The following is a 22,346-nucleotide window of genomic DNA, read 5'->3' on the forward strand; positions in this document are numbered from 1 at the left end:
GTTATGCCATCATCGACAATTACACTTGGACTAGAATTTATTTATGGAAGGTTTTCTGAGTTGTGAAGTTTGAAAAACGTATATTTAATTAATTGAAGCACCAATGGTCGACAAAAATATAATAGAAATCGTTGATAAAATTCTAAAAGATATCTTGAACAATTCAAAATCGTTCGCTAGATAAGATTTTGTATTTGGAGAAGATTTTTACCAAGTACTGTCTGTTGTCCCAAGAGCAACAGGACCAACAATTAATCAAAATTTGATTAGATCGTATCTTGGGGAGAAAATGAAAAAGACACAACTAAATCAAAACATGCATGCTCAAAATGATAATTGATTTGCACGATACTTTATCCACATTAGTAATGGAGTAGAATCTGACATAGAGGATTGCATCAACTTATCTAATGCAGCTATATGTTGCACTTTCTTGCAGAGTTTCAATGCAAACAACAAAAATTCTGGTAAAAGTAACATAAATATCGTGTACAAAGAAGTGTTATTGTAATAAAAAACAGTATTAGTACTTTAAAAATATTACGCATATCATTCATTCAATACTTAAGACGTGCAATGCACGTGCTTACTTCTAGTAATTCTAAATGGGATGATTTGGCATCATGAGCCATGCCCATAGACGAGCCTTATGCTTGGCCTATATAAAAATAAAAGTCTAATACTAGTTCAATGTGCCTTAAATAAATTTATTTGTAGTTTTACGAGTTGCTTGGCATAATAATAAAATGCTTGGTGGTTCAAAAAGCAACCCAGCTTCCAGTCACCTTGCATTTTTTCAAAAAATTATTTAAAGAAGATAGGAGGGAATTTAATGTTTTCCAAAGATTGGACCCAACAATGAAAATTAATTTTTTATGTATAGTAAATATTTTCAAGATTAGATTGTTCACATGTTATTTTTCAAATGGACCAAATTATAAGTTTTAAAAGTTGAGAAGTAAAAGAGGATTTATAAATTTCTATTTGCTAATATATGTTGTTACTTTCCTTATTTTGTTAAGTAAATAAATTGTAGGGACAAAGGGTGAAAAATTATTTAAAGAAAATTCATTTCATCTTCCTCAATTTAGGTATATATATGCATAGTGCGGGATGTGTGTGTATTACCATTGATGAATTTTAAACATAACTCAAATGTTGAGGCCCACCATAAGTTTATCTACCAATGAATTTATATGACACGTTATCGGTACTTAATAAGATGAACACACACACACACACACACACAAAATTTACACACACGGAGTGTATTTTACTCACGACTTTATGCCATTTTTAACTTGACTGTGAGCTAAATTTTGTAAGTATTAAACGTTTTTAATATGTTTATTAGTGTTGTTTTGTAGGACTGCTGAGATGGTGAAAGACAAAAAAAAAATCATCAAATAAAGTTATTGGCATAGATCGAAAAAAAAAAAAAGAATTGGAAAATGGCAAGATTTAAAGTGTGGAGACTAAAGTGTAAATACTCAAAGTTGTGTCGAACCTCATGATGAAGATTCAAGAATGTTAGGGGTCAATTGGTTGTAACTAGAAGTCAAAATGGTTGAAATATGACCAAAATATTTTCAGGAATCAATTTTCAACCGCACAAGGATGTTCCAGATTTTCAGCTGGAGATTGAGACCCATTTTTGGCCAAGTAAATATTCGAATTGGAAAAGAACTATTTCAAGTAAAGTTGTAGCCCTTTGAATTTTCTTTCCAACGCATTTTGAATCACTTCAGTCGACTATTGAAAAAAAAAGTTATGATAAAAATACTAAAAGTTGTGCATGGCAACCGAAGTTGATGAGAGCACTTAGAAGCTATCCAACAGGGCCCAATCACTATGTTGCTAATTTTTTTCAAAAGTTCCTTGCTATCGTCAAATAGAGCTTTCAAGTACATCCCGCGATTTACCTCCCTCATGATACTCTAGGGGCGGGGCGGTAAAGAACCTCAAGGTTGGGATTCAACCTTTAAGAAATGCAAAAACACAACACAAGCACCACAGGAGAATCGTTTGGGAAAAGTCTACATGTATATAATTATTGCACATAATGTTGTACATAATGTGATGTGGTAATCATTCGGTTCTATTAGTTATTTTTATTAAAAATATGATAAGCAAAATTTTTTATATTCTATTAACTATTTTTTTTTTTTTTTTACAAAAATCAGGGTCAGGTAAAAATGTGTTCTTTAATCAAAAGTAGAAATAAGAATATGACAAAATAAAAGCTAAGAATATAAATGTGATAATAAGCCAAAGTTGTGGATAATTTATACAATTAAAATGAGATAGAAAAAGTGTTGTGCATACATCAAAAGAGATTACAAAAAAAAGTAAGTGATACAATGAAAATTATCCTTCCATGAACAAAGCATCAATAGTAGACGTTGAACTAATAATTTAAATTAGATCCTAACCATACGGTTTTCCCTTACACGTGTCTTGCTTGTACTTAAGATTTTAATATATATATATTTTATTTTTTTGCACACTCTGGCATGTACACTATTGAAGCGTGATCTAAATTCATTGAGTATTGGTGATTTGGTTGAAGAAGTTCAAAGATGGACCAAGGAAAAAAAACTCATTGTATTTACGCTCGTGTACCCATCTCTTGCTCAAGCGCTCAAAACAGGGAGTCTGGCGTGTACTGCGTCGATGTTACCGGTCCAAACCTACTTCGCAATTTTGATGAATTCTAAGATGTCCATTCAATCTAAAACACTATAATTATGATTGTATACATGATCCACGACTTGTTGGCTCTTAATACATTTAGAAAACATTAGATTTTGATTGAAAGCATCAAATTTTGTAACAACAATCCATTATTTTGATCTAGTTTATTTTCTTCCTCCCCCCGTAATTTTTTCTTATCTTGAGTTTTCACATAAAATTTTGCATTATTGTGTTTGGGTTTATGTTCATATTTCCATATTATCTCGTTTTTCTCTAACATACAAAAATATTTTTTTATATGATTACTATATTGTATATATATACATGCAAAAATTCTGTTGAGTGAGTATACAGATAATATTAGTGCATTTTTGTAAATCTTATAAAATTTTATAAAAGCATGTATATTTATATTCTTAAATGTATCAAAGATGCTACATATACGGGGCCAAAGTGCCAAGGAAATTGCCAAAATGCCAAGTAACAGATTTTCATTGGACTTTATATAAGAAAAACAGATTTAAAATAACCAATCAAAATCAGTCGCATCAGCACCTGGCAATTTTCCTTTATACAAACAGCTTTATTCTATATGTATTAAGAAATCAAAAACTAATAATCTTTTCGAACTCTTGTTCACGATGCACAAAAAGAAATAACAAAGAATAAAGCAATTAATAATGAAATCCAAATCATCGAAATTCGAGGAGCACTTTCGATAGTCATAAATATAATTACATTTATTTATGGAATCATACGAGAAAACCCTAGGGTTTTTCTAATTTGGACAAAAAGTATGTTAGAAGAGTTTTAAAGAATTATTTGTCAGACATAGTTTTTAAATTATCAAAAATAATAATAAATACAGGAGTGAAATAAAATATTGGAATTAAATTATTAAATCCAGTGTAACATGGCAAAACTTTTGATTTCAAATATCCTGGCAACAACGACTACACCTCATCGCCCGCCAACCAACAACCCGTTCAAACCTGTAAGAGTAGGGAAAAGGGTGAGTATATGTGAATACTCAGTAGGATGCGAGTAATTGGGCAATCCCAATTAAATGTATCAAATCATGTGTCAAAAATACCATACCATACCGTCCTATCATATCTTTAGAACTGATAAGAGTTCATATCATATCATATCTTTGGTATCAGATGACCATTTCATATCATATCATATCATAATCATATCATATCATATCATAAATTTCATGAGCATAATATTCATCAACATAAAAAAATAATTTAAACGGGACTAATCACTAACACCTCGAAATCCTACCTCATGAGATAAAATAGTTTTTGAAAGGCAAAATTCAAAATCACGTTCAAAACTTATTTTTGTAAGTGTTGCTGCTACCATTGTATATGTGTATCTAAATTTTCTAGGATAAATAACAAGAACCTTCGTATGATATCTATAAAGGTGAAAATGGATTATTGGAGGCAAAAATGCAAAATGCCGTGTTTTCAACCCCAAAACAGTTCCAATCTCCGTTAATCCATTTCCTTTCCCATTCAAGAAACACGTGGGAAGGTATACTTATGAATTCCCAAAATTAAAGCAAATAATTAACTAAAAATAAGATTAATTGACAACCTATTCAATCCCCAAAATTAAAGCAAATATTATCTAATCTCACATGTCAATTCAATCACACAATTCAAGCAAATAATCCCTAAAATCTAGGCAATTAAATAACATAAAAGGTAACAACCATTTTTTTTTTCACGTGGAACTTACCTTAACCAAATCTCAAATCAAAACAAATAAATAAAGTATTAAAAACTCCCAAACACCCATCACGTGGCAGTAGCACATTTTCCTTCAAGACTTTTAATTGAAATGAAAAGTTAGTTTTAAACAACGCTTTCAAACTGAAATAACTTGGAGTTAAAATATTCGAATCGACCTTTTCTCGAGTCTGAAATGTATTATTAATTACAAACTATCTAACCAGCCCAATACAGATATATTTATCGTTACTCTATCAATATTTAAATATTTGACCCATATACGAATTTAAAACCCATTTCATTTTAGTCCTCATTTTATTTTATTTTTTTAAAATATAATACATAAAAATAAATACATTTTTATGCTAAAATTTTCAGGGCGTTACAATCTCTCCTCCTTCAAATATTTTCGTCCTCGAAAACTATTTTGAATAATCGAAAAGTTTTAGACAAGAAAAATGTACATATCGTTGAGTCTATACTTAGGCAATAGAAAATGCAAGCTACACAAAATCTTTGAATGATCATTTATTTTGTGCAAAAAATAATAATAATAATAAAAATATTTTGATGATCATTGTTATAAATGTTTACATGTTTAGCCTAGGATTTTAGTGATAATTGCTCTCAAATAAATTTTTTTCTTAAGAGAGATAAGAGGACAATTTCTCTTTTTTTATTGTTCGTTCAAGGATGCAAAGTTATAAAAAAAAATTTGACCTGCCACTGTTCACCGTGACGTGCCACTGTTCACTGTTCAAAAAAATAGAATATATTATTAATGTTCTTGTTATAATTTATGTGCTAAGAGTAAATTCTGAATCTCCAAGACCCTTGCCCCTAGAACCTTGGAGGGGGTAAATCGCGGGTTATGCCTCAATTGGATCACAGATTTCCCCCACCGCCTGTACACTTCTGCGCACAAGAGATCCTCATCCAAAGTGATTGCTCCATACCAAATAAATCTGGCCGCAGGTTCCCACCAGGATTCGAACCTCCACCCTGCCGCTGGAAGCAAGACAAATGTTGATTGATCCACCAGTTGAGCTGTACCCCGGGGGGCTAATTTATGTGTTAAGAGATAACTAATGATAGTTGACTAAGGGTTGGTGTGATTATAATTCTCTATGTGATATGAATGATAAATAACTTAAACAATTTCTAAAATATTCTTAATTAATTATTTTATCTACTAAAAGTTAATTTATGCATACATGTTTATGGATGAGAACTAAGTATTCCATAGCCCCAATTACCTTGTATGGTAGTTAATAACTAAAATTTTAAATGAGGGTGAATTGTCTCAATATATTCATTGTAATACTTTTTGACTTGAATAATTCTGGGAATTATGGTCCATTTTCCTAAAGTGGAGTTCCAACTTTTGGAATCTTTTACTCGCAAGAGTCATATGTTTATTAGTGCAAAAAAAAAAAAAAACAAAAAAAAAATGCACGTTTTTTTTTTTTTTGCTTAATTGATACCAGAATTCAACTTAAGTCTTACTTAAGGGGAATGTTATAAGTTCGAATCCTGAAGGACGCGACGTAAAGTCTTGAGGGGTAAGTGGGCACAAAACCCATCCAAAACGGACCAAAATAAACTGTACGTAAGCTAACGGCTTGGGTACAGAGACCCATATATATATATATATATATATATATAGAGAGAGAGAGAGAGAGAGAGAGAGAGAGAGAGAGAGAGAGAGAGAGAGGGAGAGGGAGAGGGAGAGAGAGAGAGAGAATTTCTTTTGCAATTCTAAATGCCTTAATGCACATGAAATAATTTTCTTATTCACCAAATGATTCTTTTTTTTCCAAATGAATTCTTTCTGGGGATAATTAAATTAATACCATAACTATTTATCCCTAGACTTTGTTCCAATATTTATTTCAGTCAATGCAAACAATCTCTAGATTAACTCAAATTATCTAAATCAGTGCACGTCTCTCCTGCACCCTTTATCGATAGAGTTCCACCATTCCTCAATCAATTGTTGTAGATAATACCGAATTAAATTACTCTTTACAATTTGGATAATTCGTACTACAATCTTAATTTTGTCATCATTGGCGAGGAAAAGCGTGTAGGTTTAAGACCGAACTCAATAGATTATAGGCCACCCCTTCAAAGACTAGGGGTACCCATTAGAGCCCAGATCCAATTGCCAAAATTTCACTATATAAACCATACAAAAGTTTCCAGGTTACATACGTGGGACAAGTGTTTAACAACTTCCAATCAAGTCAAAGTCCTCTCTTATTAAGAGTTTAACAATTTCCAATCTAGTCAAATTCCTCTCTTATTCAAAGTTTCAAATAGGTAATTTGGAAATCAAATATTTCGATAAATAAATATATCACGTTAATCATCTCTCAGAGTAGAACATAGATGTTCTTGGTCCCATTAACATCGAAGTACGTGTCCTACTGAATTAGAACTCAAAATTGATCCACTTCACAATTTATTTTAAACCATTTACAACAATCATATTTACCATTTTTATTACTTCTTATTGCCTTAATCTTTTTGCTAAGTTAATTTTGATCCTCTGACTTATATTGTTTAAACACTTTAATTGCCCCGTCTTTACCTTTGAGTAAATACACATAGCAATATTGAGTGCAATCATCAATAAAAGTGTTAAAAGTACTTTTTACTGCCTATATTTGAACAAACTTTAAATCACATATATTGGTGTGAATTAAATTTAGGTGTTTGGTATTTCTTTTAACAGAATGAAAGGGTAAATGAGTAATTTTGGCTTCTACACATATATCACATTTATGATTAGAATCTAAATTTGACTTTGATAATAAATTCAATCTAATTAGTCCATGCAAAGTATTAAAGTTTACATGTCACAATCTTTCATGCTAAATATTAAACGATTCAAGCAAGTCAGAAGAAGAAGTATTTTATTCACAGTAGGAGATACAATAGTCATTATATTCAATTTAAATAGCCCCTCATTTAGATAAGCCCTTTCCTACACTTGCTTAACTAAACCAAACACTAGATTCTTTCGAATATTGGCCACACGAAGAACATCATTCAAAGTGAGATCATTTTCACTTGCCTTTTTCAACATTGTCTTTCCACATCCTTCAACTTTGGAGGATGAAGAGTTCCTCATGTAGAGTTGTTCATTATAATCGATCATCTTATGAGTAGAAAACATTCAATACTTTGCATATGTTTGGCGAATAGCTCAAGTATCTACCCAACATTCCTTAGTATTCCTTACTAATTCGCATTTAGAAATGATCGTAGAAAGATTCATGTTTTGCACCTTATAGAAAATGTTTTCATGTTCTATTACATTGGTCTAAGAAGTTTTTTCCTTAACATTCTTTGGCTTACAAAAATCAAGGAATCGATATCCTACTTTACCGCAATTGTTACAGTTGCCTTTAAACTTTTTAGGAGTCTTTAAAAAACCAATTTGTCCTTCGTTGTTGTGCTTCCTCTCTTGTTAGTCTTAGAACCTCCTTCCACAAGGTTTGTCTTTGATTCCACTGAATGAAATGCACCACGAATCTTTTCAGATTTGTGATTATCTTCTTCTATTCTTAATCGGATAATGATATCTTCCACCTCATTTTCTTACACTTATGCTAGGCGTAATTGTTTGTGTGAAACCAGCAAATGTACGAGATCATTGGCAAGTAATAGATTAAGTGGATTGAGTTATCGTCCCATGAAAAATAATGTTTAATTTGGATTTACTAGTTATAACCAAATTTAATAAAGAGTAACACAAAAGAAGTCGTTTTGATTTTTATACTAAGTTTAATCTAGAAAAAAATTAAAGTAGTTTTATTTATCAAATATGAGACGAATGTATTGCATGTCTGAATCCCCTATTAATGCTATTTTCAATTCTCAACCCCTATAAAGTAGTATTTTTTCTACTGTTAATGAAAATCGATAATCTAATTTTATTTAATATTATTTTTTAGGATATACTAAACTTATATTTGACATACCCTGATCTGATTCTTAGTCTGAATTCAGATGAAAAATATACATTAATTCATAGGATTTATTATACAAGATTGCACACTTCATAAATATCATTCCTAATATTTATTGTCCAAGTATTAAATGTATAGTGTTCTACCTATTATGAGCCTCCCTGTACATTGAACAGGCAACAAGTTATCTAAATAGTGGCCAATCATTTAAACAATGCAATATTAATGCATAAGTAATCAGAAAATTGAAAGAATGATTAGATTAACAAATCTTGAATTGAAATTAACAATTAATAAGGTTCATCATCCATTCAATGCAAGAAAAATTTAACCTAATATTCTTATAATTAAATTACACGAGAATAATTAAAAAAATATTGCCCGAAATTAAGAAAGTTGAAAGAAGTAGGAAAAATCCATGAATCTTCAAAATCCTTGTATAATTCGCCTTAAATTGACGTATAGACTTGTTCTTCACCTCTAAAATATGTAGAATATGATGAAATTTAGGTCGAATGGGGATCCCTTCTTTCTGATCCATTTTTTTGGTATTTAAAGATGCCAAAACATTTCCACCGAATTGTTACCAAAATAAAAATAAGGAAAGTTGAATTTTTCCCATTTCTATATTGAGGCGCGTGCCTAGGCATCACTAGGGTGCACTTTGTCTAGTTTCAACAACAAGCAGCTTTCAATATTTTTGTCATGACTTTTTCTCTCAATAACTAATTGAAATGATTTAAAGTACATTGTAAAGATAATTCAAAGGGCTACAATTCTTCTAGATATACTAGTTTTCTAATTCGAATGTTCTCTATGTCAAAATTGGGTCTAAATTTGAATTTGAAAATTCGAAGCATAACATTTCGGCTAAAAATTGATTGTGATAATACTTTGAATATACTTCACCATTTTGACTTCTTTTCTCATCCAATTGACTTATAGCACACCTTGAATCTTTATCGTGAGGTCCAATTTGAGTACTTACACTTTAGTCACTAAACTTAGGATCTCTTTGAATTGAGCCATTTTCTCCAATTTTGCCATTCTTCTTCTTTTTTTTTTTTTTTATTAGCTTGTTTTCTCCAATTCTTCATCAAATATGAGTTTTATCTATTAAACAAAATACATAAGAAATGAGGTAAAATGTTAATCAAAGAACTATAAAATATCATTACTGAGGCCCCAAATAAGTGTATAAAATGCACTTATCAAACCCATAAACTTGAACATTTGTTTGTCCTTAAATAAAACCACAACCTAACTTCGAGCAAGTCATCGGTTTCTCCATAGCACATTACATCATCTACTATTATCCATGCCCTAAGCAAGTCAAATCAATCTATAGGAACGGAATTAACCCATAAGTTTGAAACTCGATAGATTAATCGGTGCATTTTGTTATCAAATTAGAAAAATCGAACTATAATTTCATACTGTCGCACATAGATAGATTTTCAGAAAATTCAATTTCTCTGGAACTGTCATAATACGTAGAGCCGGAAAATGATCATTCAAACTATAGTAGTGGCCAAGTATCGTACCCAAAGGTTCCAATTTATTTATTCTTTTAACGAAGAATCATAACTTGAAAAAGAAATAACCACTACCACCTCTACCTACCCTCATTTTCTTGAAATATAAAGAAACAAAATATTTAAAAGCCTTTCTCCTTCACAACCTTGCTATTCTTTAAGCTTAACTCGACATAAACGATATTTTGAGAGAAGATACGGTAAATTCGGATTTGAGGAGAGGTGTAGTGAAAAAGTGACTTTCATCATCTTATAACCTCTCCTTTTAGTGAGAAACTAAATGGAAGAGTTATATTATCATTAACCTTGTTAAATTGAGTCTTTAACTAGGAATTTAAAGAGTTTTAAACTTATAAAAAATAATTATTATAAAAAGTTTTATAGAACATTTATAATGAAAAATAGAGGAAAATGAATCATTCATATGATTTGTAACATATCTCTATGAATGCACATTAATAAAATAATTATTCCATTCAATTAAGTTGATATAAATATTCTTAATGTGCAAAATGAGAAATTTTTAACTCAAATTAATTTTTATGAAAATATTTTATAAAAAATCTATATGGTGATTCAAACTTAGGTTGTCCATGTGAAATACCATATAGATGACTATTGTGACAGTCCAGTTATTAATTAAATCTTTGTAATCAAATTTACATATACTTAATGTCTTGAATTGTTTTGTTTTTAAATAACTTATCGTTTGCGCTTTCATAACCTTAAATGGGCCGAGCTTCCATAGCTCATTTCTTAAATGGGCTATATCAACCAATTTAAGAATAACAATTCGGGACCTTTACTCAGACCTTAAAAAAATTTCGTCCTCGAAATTTCCTTAAATTAAGCAAACAGTGTCAGATTTTTTACTTTATTTTCTGCTTTTATTTCCCAAGTGACTTCCTCTATCCCATGATATCCAAAATTCGACTTTCGTCAATCACATATAAGGTACTAAAATATTTTCCAAAACGTCCCACAGCTACTCGGTTTGGAAGATAAACCAACATAGTTTACTTAAAGTAACTTATAAAATTCTATAGATATTGGATTGACAAGATTTGAAATTTATTCAATAGCTAACCCATGAGACTGTGAAAGCCCACTTGTTTTGTCCAAAAATATCAAGTAACGAATGAGTTATGAATTTTTGAATTCAAGGGCAGAAGTTAAAAAAATAAAAACAAAAAAACAAAAAAAAAACGACAACACTAAATCTTATCGCTAATATTTTTATGATAAATGGTAACTTGTATGTTAATTTCCATAAACATAACTACTTTTAAATATAATTATTTCATAAAAATATACTTAGAGTAGTTCCACAAATGATTTTCATAGAAATCAATTTATTAAAAAAAACACGTAAACTTTTCATAACCGAACAAAAACATTAAGTTACTGATTTCTCCACAGTACGTTGCATATTCATCTACTATCATCCATGCTCCAAGCAAGGAAGGGAATTAACCCATGAGTTTTCATCAGTGCATTTTGTTATCAAATTAGAAAATTCGAATTGTAAACTCACATAGATGGATTTTCGACAAAAACTAACTTCTATAAAATTATCATAAAGAGCCAGATAATGATAATTCATACTCTAGTAGTGGTGAAGCACTGTACTTAGAGGTGCCAATTCATTCATACTTTTGAAAAGAAAAAAAAATCATAACTCGAAAACAAAATAATCACTTGCACCTCTAGCTACCTTGATTTTCTTGAAATATAAAGGAACGAAATGTATAAAAGCCTTTCTCCTTCACACTATCGCTATTTCTTTAAACTTAACTTCACATAAAAGATATTTTTAGAAAAAATAAGAGTAAATTCGGATTTGAGAAGAGGCGTAGTGAAAAAGTGATTTTTCATCTTCTTGTAACCTCATTTTTTAGTGAAAACTAAATAGGAGAGTTATATTGTCATTAACCTTTTTAAATATTGTCAAGCCCATAAAAAATCATTCTGATAAAAGTTTTATAAAACATTTACACAATGAAAAATAGAAGAAAATGAATTATTCATATGATTTGTAATCCATCTCTATGAAAACTCACTAATAAAACAATTATTTCATTGAATTAACTTGATATAATTATTCTTAATTAGCAAAATGAAGAGTTTTTAACTCAAAATATTTTTTATAAAAACATTTGCATGGTGATTCCAACCTGTGTTGCCTATATAAAATACCATGCTGATGATTATTGTGGCATCCAATCATTCATTAAATCTTTGTAATCAAATTTACATAAACTTAATATCTTAAATTATTGGGCTTTTAAATAACTTATGGCTTGAATTTTCATAACCTTAAATTGGCCTAGCGTCTCAAGCTCGTTTGTTAAATGGGCTACATTAACCAACTTAAGAATATAAAATTCGGGACCTTACTCCACTCCTAGTTGTGATGGCATGAATCTATTCCACTTTTGGTTGCCTTCGCAGTCTTTTAGAGAATGGGATGGGTGGTATGTAATCTTTGACAGGAGTAACAGGATTGTTTGATGGTAGGGCAATAAGTGCTTAATTTACCGCTTCAACTACTAACACTTGTTCCTATAGTTTTTTCTTCTTATTGTTGGGCAGGATACCCTTTGATCTGTTGGAGAATGCAGTAGAGATCCATCCCACCTAATTCTCTAAGTTCTGTATAGAAGACCGCTAATTCTGGGTTGTAGTCTTAGTCTTGGTGATGTACTTTACCAGTAAATCCTCCAACGATGCCCACTTCTCTTGTTGTTGAGTGTCTAGTGGATTGCTCTTCATCTGATATCCTTGACCCTCATTATTCAACGACGAGAAGTTAGGATGATTGTTCAAACCAGGATGATAATTATTGGTGTAAGGAGTTGTTCAGTTGCCTTTGGAAATTCTACGCATAGTTGACCTCAGCAGGCTGACCCATGCGAGTAGAAGATAGAGAGCAATGGCAATAATATGATCTGTCCCACAACCTACACAGACCGATATGGTTGACGTACCATGTTAACAGACTGAGATAGTTTGTCAAGTTTCTTCATTATTGCCTTCATCTATAATGCTAATGTTGTCACCGCATTTATGTTATGTATACATGCTGCTTTCTTTGGGAAGTCCCATCTCGGTTAACCAATTAGCTTGATTTTTGGCAATCCCCTCACAACTATCGAATACATTATCAACCTCCATTGTCGTAACTGAGCCACCCGTTGAAGCATTTGTCATGTTGCAAAATTCTAGGCCAGTCTATAGTAGAAAAGATACCCCTATACCTGCTTATATTCGGCCTTCGTTAGCAATAGGTATGTGTGGAGTTAGTGGGGATTGTTGGATCAGATCCTAAATCTAATTTTGATTTTGATTCCCAATAATTAGCCTTGCTTCTCTTTGTTCTCTTTTACGCTTTTAGAATATTCTTTCGATCATGGGATCTAGTAGAGTTAGATCGATCTTGTCAAAATCTTGTTAAGCTGATAAAATCTAAAAGAGGTGAAACATAAAGAATTCAGGTATATAATGAATAATTTAAAAGAAAAAAGAAAAAAAAATTTCAAATCTAATATAAACTAATAAACTAAAATTAAACAATTATTCCCCAACAACAGTGCCAAAATCTTGCTCTTACGAAACCTGCAAGTGTACGAAATCATTGGCAAGTAATAAATTAAGTGAGTTGAGTTATCGTCTCACAAGGAACAATGTTTAATTATGGTTCACTAGTTATAACCAAATTCGATAAGGAGTAATGCAAAAGAGGTCGTTTTGACTTTTATTATAAATTTAACTACGAAAACAATAAACATGATTTTATCAAATATGAGATAAATGAATTGGATTTTTGAATTCCCCTATTAATGCTATTTCCAATTCTCAACCCGTATAGAGTATTTTTCTAGTGTTAATGAAAATCAATAATCCAATTATATTTAATATTCTTTTCCAAAATATGTTAAAACTATGTTTGACATGACCTGATCACATTCTTAGTCCAAATTCATGTAAAAACATGCATTAATTCACAAAATTTGTCACACACGATTGCACACCCCACAAATATTATTCCTAATACCTATTGTCCATGTATTAAATATGCAGCGTTCCACATATTATGGGCCTTCCATCACTACGAATAGACAACAAGTTATCTCAATGGTGGACAATAATTCAAACAACGTAATATGAATGCATAAGTAATATATATAAACCTTAATAGAATCACTAAATTAATGAATCTTGAATTGAAATCAATAACTAATAAGATTCATCATCCATCCAATGCAAGAAGAATCAAGACCAACATTCTTATAATTAAATTACATGAGAATAATTAAAACATCATCTAAAAATAAGAAAAATGAAAGAAGTATGAGAAATCCACATTCTTGGTTCAAATCTTGAAACCGGGTTATGAATCTTCAAAATTATTGTATAATTCACCTTGAATTGATATATAAACTTGATCTTTGCCTCCAAAATATGTAGAATCTGATGAAATTTAGGTTGAATGGAAAATCATTCCGTTCTGGTTGAATTTTTTGGTATTCAAAGAATGCCAAAAAGATTGCATTGAATTGTTATCCAAACAAAAATAAGGAAAATCAAAATTTTCACGTTTCTATACTGAGGCTTGCGCTTGGCTTGTTCGAGGGTGCCAGAGAAGTGGTTGAGGCGCAAACCTAGCCTGGTTTTTACAATCAAATAGCTTTCAGTATTTTTGTCATAACGTTCTCTCTCGATATCCGATTGAGGTGATTCAATGTACGATGGAAAGCTAACTTAAACTGCTACAATTCTTTTTGAAATATCATTTTCCAATTTGAACATTTTCTATGCTGAAAATAGGTCGCAATTTGAAATTGAAAATCTAGAGCATAACTTTTTCGTCTAGAAAAAAGGTTCCCACAGTTATATAATGTGTTGTCCAATCGTTGATTATGTAGTTTCTGCATAAAAAAAATTTTTGTGCTTTGATGTATCAACTGTGCTAATTTCTCCTCGTCACTTTCATCTTCATTGTATTAAGGTGCACATCTTCTTTGAGAAATTTTGCTAAACTTAATGTTGTCAGATAAAAAATTATTTTGGTGCCAATGCTTAAAATCCAACCTAGTAAATTTCTCAAGCTTTTTTCAATCGTATTAGGGAGTGGAGTATTGGAATTTCTAATAAAAAAAAATTAGGAGAGTAGAAAAAGAATAAACTAGAAATTAAAATTCATCTTAAGAAATTAACTTGCACTTGTTGATTTACCTGAATGGATTTGAACAGCGTAACAGGATGATCAACATGATCAGAATGTTAATTCGAGCCCTTCAAATTTACGATGTGTCGATAAGACGATTTTGCTCCCTTCTATGATACTTAAAAGAATTTAGCAACCATCTTTCAAAATAGGACGAATTTCATCTCCTACAAAAGCAACATGGCAATCCGCGTGAGTTGTGAAGAGTTTCAATGCACTCAATGAAGTGTTTTATACTTTGAAGAGCAGTATCAAAATAAAGAGAGGGAAGTAATATTCAAAGGAGAAAATATTCACAATGAAAATAGTAAAAATTTTCTGGCAACAAGGCTTGCTATTTAAAGATTTATTCGTGGCTTTCGAATTCTCTACAAGCCTTTTCAAAACAGTAGCGACTGTTCGGACAGCCCTCCAAAAACAAACAAACATGTTTGTTAATAGCAAAAAGTACATGAAAACAAGCCAACGTATAAAATTTAAATTACCGTTAAAATAGTTTCACTAAATACCTAAAAATTTGATTAATTGTTGGACTTGGACAAGAGGCCAAGCCGTGTAGAGCTTATTGGATGAACGGCGGCGACCCATGAGTGGACTCAGATTGTATCCAATAAAATATATGTTGCGAAAATTACAAAAATCCAAGCATTTAAAAATCTCAATGCAAAAGTCAGGTAAGATGGTTTTTTATGCAGATTTCAGGTTTTAATTCAACTATAATATTAATACAAAATATTTCATCATAATTCAACCCTAAAATTCTGAAAATCATTTCACACTGCCGCCCTCTCCACTCCTCATTCTCTCCTGTTAACCCCCAGCGAAGATCGTCCCAGGTGTCGTCGCCCATTGCCTGAGTCCATCGCCCACTGTCGGAGAGAACCTTTCTTATCGTCTTACAATGGTGCTTCTACCGCTGCAAAGCACTGCCGCTTCGAAGCCGTTTCCCATCGCCCCTACAGCGCGAGGCGATATGTTCTATGCAAGCATGGACTGAAACTTGGTGCGCTGCTGCGAATCACCGTTTCACTTCCCTCTTTTCCAATCTGCTGTTTTCTCTCTCGTACCCTCTTTTTGCAGTGGCAATGTGATTTTTGTGTTGTAGTATTGTTGGTATGTTGAAGGGGAATAGGTTGCGGTTGGTGGCCTACTTGGCTTGGTGCGGTGGCTGTGGGTAGGTTTTCATGTGGTGGTGGTGGTGGTGGCGGTCGTTGTGATGGTGTTGTGGCTATGACCAAGTATTGTGGTGGAACGGGATCGGGATGGGGTGTGTTGCGGTAGTTTAGTGCAAGAGGCGATTGGATGGTGGTGGGGTGTTAATCCGTGACCAACTATTTCGCTGATTTGTGACCGAAAATTAGGTATATGTCACTAAAAATTTGCTGGTGGTGGCGAGATAGTGGTTGGCAGTTGTGTGATGGTATGGTGTGCTGTAGTCGGTCGTTGTATTTTGGTGGTCGTTTTGGTTGTTGTTGGCGGTGGTCGTGGTGTTGTGGCGAGGGCGGGGTGTAATAGTGATTGTGACCAATTGTTTTGGTTGCTCTGTGACCAAGAATTGGTGGTGGATTGGAATTGGGAATGGAGTCTTTGTTATATGTGACCAATGATTTTGTCTGTGACCTTAAAAGTTGATAATCTGTAACTATAAACTATTTGTGACGTCAACGATTTGGTCTGTGACATTAAAATTTGATAATCTGTGACTATAAAATTTTTGATTTGTGACCTGAAATAACTTGTGACTTACAAAATTTGTTCTGTGACCTTGAAATAATCTGTGACTAATTAATTTGACGATATGTGATCAGTAAATAAATCTGTGACCCATAAATATGAACTTGTGACCATTAATCATGTAACTATGACTTTATTATCTTTAATTAATAAATATTTTTAATTAACTAAATATAAACCTGAATTTTGAAATTTCAAATTATTTATCTTATTTTTCAATTGATGTAAACAATACACCTGAAATATAAATTTTTCCCATATATGTTTACCCTTCCAAAGACTGGTGGTACCTTGTGGCCCAAACGCATTTGCCAAACTTTTAATGTATAAACCACACAAAAGTTTCGAAGATTTTTTTATGTGGGACGAATTTTAACAATTTTCAATTAAATCAAATTCTTCTCTTATTTAAAGTATCGAGTAGGTAGCTTTGAAATCAAATATCTCATTCAATTTTAAATGATTTCCGATAAATAAATATATTACATTAATCACTTACTAAATAGAGCGTAAATATGCTTGATCCTACGATAACATGGGAGTAAAGAGTCCAAAAAATAGACTCGAACTTGACCCATTTCACAATTTATTTTTTAAACCATTTACAACAAAACCAAAGAAACTCATTGTTCGTTAGCAGCCAATCAAAGACAATTTTGCAAGGAACTTTGATCAATTATTTCAAACGCATTTAATTTTTTTTTTTTTTTTTTTTTTTTTGCTCTTTTGGCGTGACACACTACTAAAGCCTGGTCGAGATTTAGGTTTCCGTCAAGACGGGGTGGTGCGAGCGTTAGTAGTACCTCTACCATGTTTATTTTAATATTTCAATGGCCAAACACTTGTTGCATATCTATTCTGAATAATCCCATGAACTACATATACTCGTAGGAATCAATGAGTATAATTCTCTCTCTCAATTACAGCTGATTAATTCAGTATACAAATGTTTCTAAGAAAATTAAATCTGATGAAGATGGAATACATGTGGCACAGCTAGTGATAGATGGAGAACAACGATTAACACTCTCTTGAGGGAAAATAATCATCGTCTACGTTCCACTAAAAATGGTTTGAATGTCATCAACACTCCGACTACCTCAATTATATTCAAGATGAAGAACACAATTTGGTTTCCTGCATGTAATCAACACTTCTAATTAGCTTTCAACCAAACAGGATAAGGAAAATTCACAATATAATTAGTTTAACAAAGCATTGTGTAGAACACAGATTATAGGAAAGTATATGCAGGACGTGCAAGTAGAAGAACCAAGCTGCCAGAGTTTAAAAATATTTTCAATCGTCATTCCGATATAAACTAATGCACATATTCTTTAATAATCAATGTTAAATATGCAGTTGATATAAGCAAACACTATTAAACTTGATGGTCTAGCCATTGCTTATACTTCCACACACAAACTAGTGTTCTACTAAACATTTCGATGCACTACACAATTCAATGCACAATTTTTATAGCAACGACAATAGTCTCACCCAAAAAATTGATTATTCTAAAGAAAGTTTTGGACTAGATATATACTTCGAGCCTTCCTTAAGTGATGAACTCCCAATATTTAAAGAGACACTCTTGGGACTGTTAACTCTGTCTACCTAATTCAGAAAAGAGTACGGAGCAATTATTGGTAGTGTTCACATTTGACAGCACCTAGGATCTTCCCAACATTGAACCTTCTTTACCTTTTTGTTTACCCACCCGCCTTCCCATGTTCAATCCCGAAGGCTCCTAGCTCATCTACATTTGTAGCTCAAGTAAGCTGCAATGAACTCTCTACTTGTCCTCTCAAAGTAAAATCTCAGATGCTCAATTATAAAATGCTAGTCATATCTCTGTTTTGGAATCAGAACGACATATTTAACGTAGGTGGATAACTGTGCAATAACTTTGGTTTGGAGCATTCCTTGAGGATGAATTTCAGGCACTATAATTTTGGTTGATCATGGATGAACCATGTTTGAATAGATGAACCTTTGTAGGAAGGGAAAAAGGTGAGAGTGGTTTTATCTTGAAGGAGATGAATATTTGGATTTTCCAAGTAAACAGATGGGTGGACATGAGAATGAAGTTTACAGGAAGTTCATGAATATAATGAAGGATGATCAAGAAAATGTGGAGCTTGAGTATTTTGATGCAATTCCTCATGTAATAGGATCATTGTTAGTAGACAATCAAAGTAGAGTTGTAATCGACTTAGAGCATGTTAGGCAAGTTGTATAAGCAGATTTTAAAGCTTAGTTAAACATATCCTTATTTTGCTTGTTATTAGGATTCTATTATTCTTAGTTTTCTTCTTTTGTTGATTAGTAGGATTTCTAGTTTCTTGTCCTTTTAGGGGATGATTATGGTATAGTTTATTAAAATTAGAGGATTACCTCTATTTTTTCAAGGCGAGAAGGCTAGGCATGTTTTCTACTTAACCAATTCTATTAGTCAATTTATATTATCAAGATCCTTAAATTTCCCGTCTCAAAATCCAAATCTTAACAGTGGTTCAAATGAGGAGGACCATATGTCATTCAAGATGAAGAGGACATTGCTAACCCCAACGTCAAAATAAAATCAGAAAAGCCCCCACAAGTTGAAAATCAGGGACTTCCGGATTCCAAACACGCGGAAGTTGGCAATGACAATGAGCATGAGAATCATAAACAAATTTATTTAATTGCAATCAACGACCCCTAGCCAAAGCTGGAGCTGAATCACAGATGAGCCAAAGGTTTCGTTTGTCTAGTTCAGGAGAAAGATCTTGTCCAGCCTTCCTACAGCATTGGTGATGTCAATGCCAAAGAATCGAATCGAACACAGGAAATAAAGAGGGAAAGAACCTGGATCCATATAAAGAGTGTACAAGTTCAAGGTATTCGAATCCAAGACCTCACACGTTCCATTCTGGATAGAATTATCCATGCTTGTCCTACGTAGGTCTTGTTTATACACAGAAAATTGAAATATGTATGCTGAAGAGGTCAACTTAAAGCCAATGTGATGAGGACATCATCTATTTTATTTCTAGTTGGACTTTTTCTGTTTTGTAGGCTTTATTTTTGTTTTGGATTCTTATTTATGTAATTAGGCTTATATGGACCCAAGCCCGTATTGCCATGTAATTTCATTTAGTTGATGATTGAATAAAACTTTTGGTGGCTTGTGGCGAATTTCTCTCTTCCTACTTTCTTCTATTTCTTCAATATCTTCTATTGATTCTTCTATCGTTCTTCCTATAATCTCTTCTTTTTAGATCTGTTTCCTCTCTACTAATTGTGTAAACTAATCCTGCATCACAATGTTTTGATAATCGCCAGCCTGACAGAAGAGTTATAGCCTAAAAGACTCATCTTAGAAAAGCTGGATGAAATCTGGTGAACCGGTCTATTCAACAAGGATAATCGGCTATTATTGTATTTGTAATTAATTAATTGTTTTGACTCCTAGCTTGACCCGATTAACTCTTTGACCATTCACATTTTGTGGTTCAGACAACTTAAACCACAATATTATTATTCATGATATGAAATCTGACAAAAAGAATAGTCAAATAACTAAAGAAATGAATAATTTATCTACATGCATCAAGGCATAATATCACTACCTGGAAGGAAGCCAGCATCCTGACGCTTCTCTGCCCAGGAAAAACTGCATTAATTGTAAAAACAAAGATAGATTAGCATGTAAAATTTCGTATCTTGTGTAGACTACAAACAACACAGTCGCAGTTAGCACGATAATTTCTAGATTGATGGACGTAGGAGGTTGTCTGTTGATCTGGTATGCATACCAGTCTCAGGAGATGCCACAGTTCTTACAATTCTCCATCTATTATAATAACATTAAGTGTACTTTATCTTAGGGTCTTGGACAATAATTTTGTATTACTATAAATTAGAGGATCTGGTTCCAAAGAGAATCGAACCAAACTAAGTACCAATGGATATCTTAAAAATGGAACCACTACTTTCGTCTCTAAGAATGGAACTGGGTCAAACCATCATGTTCGGTCCAATTCGATTCCTTCAATTGAAGTTCTCAAATTCGCCAACCGATGCTAGTGGAATATCTATGTTCTCCAACATCTCTTCATTAAAAATGATTTACGTTAATGCTAAATGCAAAATTACATATATGGTACATTTGTGTGATAGTTTATATATAACACCATAATGAACCCCGGGCTCAAGTTTATCAGCTGATATACTAGGGAAGTTCGCAAGAAAATAGTAATAAAAAATAAAAATTCCATGTTAATCCGGGCTTTTGGTTCTTGGTATTAGAATCGAGAATAGGATCCAAACTACCCAATTCTCGATTATAATACCCAGAACGATAAGAAATTGAGTAGAATCTGACCATACCGGCACTTCTGGTCCAGTTTTGGTTTAGTCCAACAGTTTCGTTAACTTTTGCCCACCCCCATAAATGAATCACCACGAGAAGGTCAGACTATACGATTCTTTGTTTCAAATCAACCATAACTCAAAGATGTTGATAGATGAAGCAAAGTGGCAAAGGCAACTTACAGTGCTCCTCCTCCTGCTGGACCTGCTGCTTTAAAAAGTGACATCAAGGTCATGGCAATACCATTTGCAGCTCCTCTTTGGTGCTGTTCCTGTATGTGTAATGTCAGAGAAATCCATTAACGTATGTATGTAAAATAAGTACATAATTGTGTCGAGCTAGATAGGGAAAAAAGCTTTGTAAGATCAATCCAAGAGAAACTTACCACGGCCCTATTTTGCAATATGAACAAACCCGTTACAATGGAGATCTGAAGAAAATGAAGAGTAGGTAATGTTCAGACTTGAAATAGCAATAAGAGTTTCTTATCTAAAATTTATGCTTCCATAAAACTTAATTAGATGAGTATACCAATGAATACACTCAACATTGGCATGCACTTCTAGTTTTACACATACATCTATAGTTTTTTTATAGATCTCGGAATTGTGTAAATTTATCATCAACTATTAGGCTCTCTACTAGTAAAATGAGTATTCAAGGAGATAACAATTAATTCCAGCAGCTGCGTATTAACTTGTTTCTTATTGTGACTTGTGTTCAGAACATAAAGAAGCACTCACCCAATGTAAGTGAGGAATTGAGATGTAAGTTACATAAAAAATTGCCTTCAACTCTCTATCAAAGATTTAATTTGATTTTACAGCTCACAAAGAACCTGGTTCTGAGTATATAAGTCAAATCAATCATCAAAATTTACGTGTGTAGGAGTATACCAAGATCAGCGAAGTGTTTTAGAAAAAGCTAATATGGTTATAGAATTTTTTAACAGCTATCCATGGGCCACGTTGTTTTGATTCTTATACATCAAGGGAACAATAATCTAGAAGGATTATTCATCTTCCGCACTTTATTTTACAATTTTTGTGGTTTCCCATTTTTGAGAGATCATTAAAG

The 22,346-nt window shown here is 32.3% G+C and overlaps 1 protein-coding gene across 1 annotated transcript; it reads right to left on the reverse strand.

Moving 5' to 3' along the window:
* Nucleotides 1–17,766: 17,766 nt before the first annotated feature.
* On the reverse strand, nucleotides 17,767–21,708 carry LOC111411275 (protein ZINC INDUCED FACILITATOR 1-like; the record flags this gene model as incomplete). Its single annotated transcript, XM_023041824.1, has 4 exons — nucleotides 17,767–18,049; nucleotides 20,527–20,570; nucleotides 21,452–21,540; nucleotides 21,655–21,708. Coding segments are annotated over 4 exons (279 nt in total), but the record flags the coding sequence as incomplete, so codon positions are not given.
* Nucleotides 21,709–22,346: the final 638 nt, after the last annotated feature.

The sequence above is a fragment of the Olea europaea genome, chromosome 15 (assembly GCF_002742605.1).
Source record: "Olea europaea var. sylvestris chromosome 15, O_europaea_v1, whole genome shotgun sequence".
In the NCBI taxonomy this organism is placed as follows: domain Eukaryota; kingdom Viridiplantae; phylum Streptophyta; class Magnoliopsida; order Lamiales; family Oleaceae; genus Olea; species Olea europaea.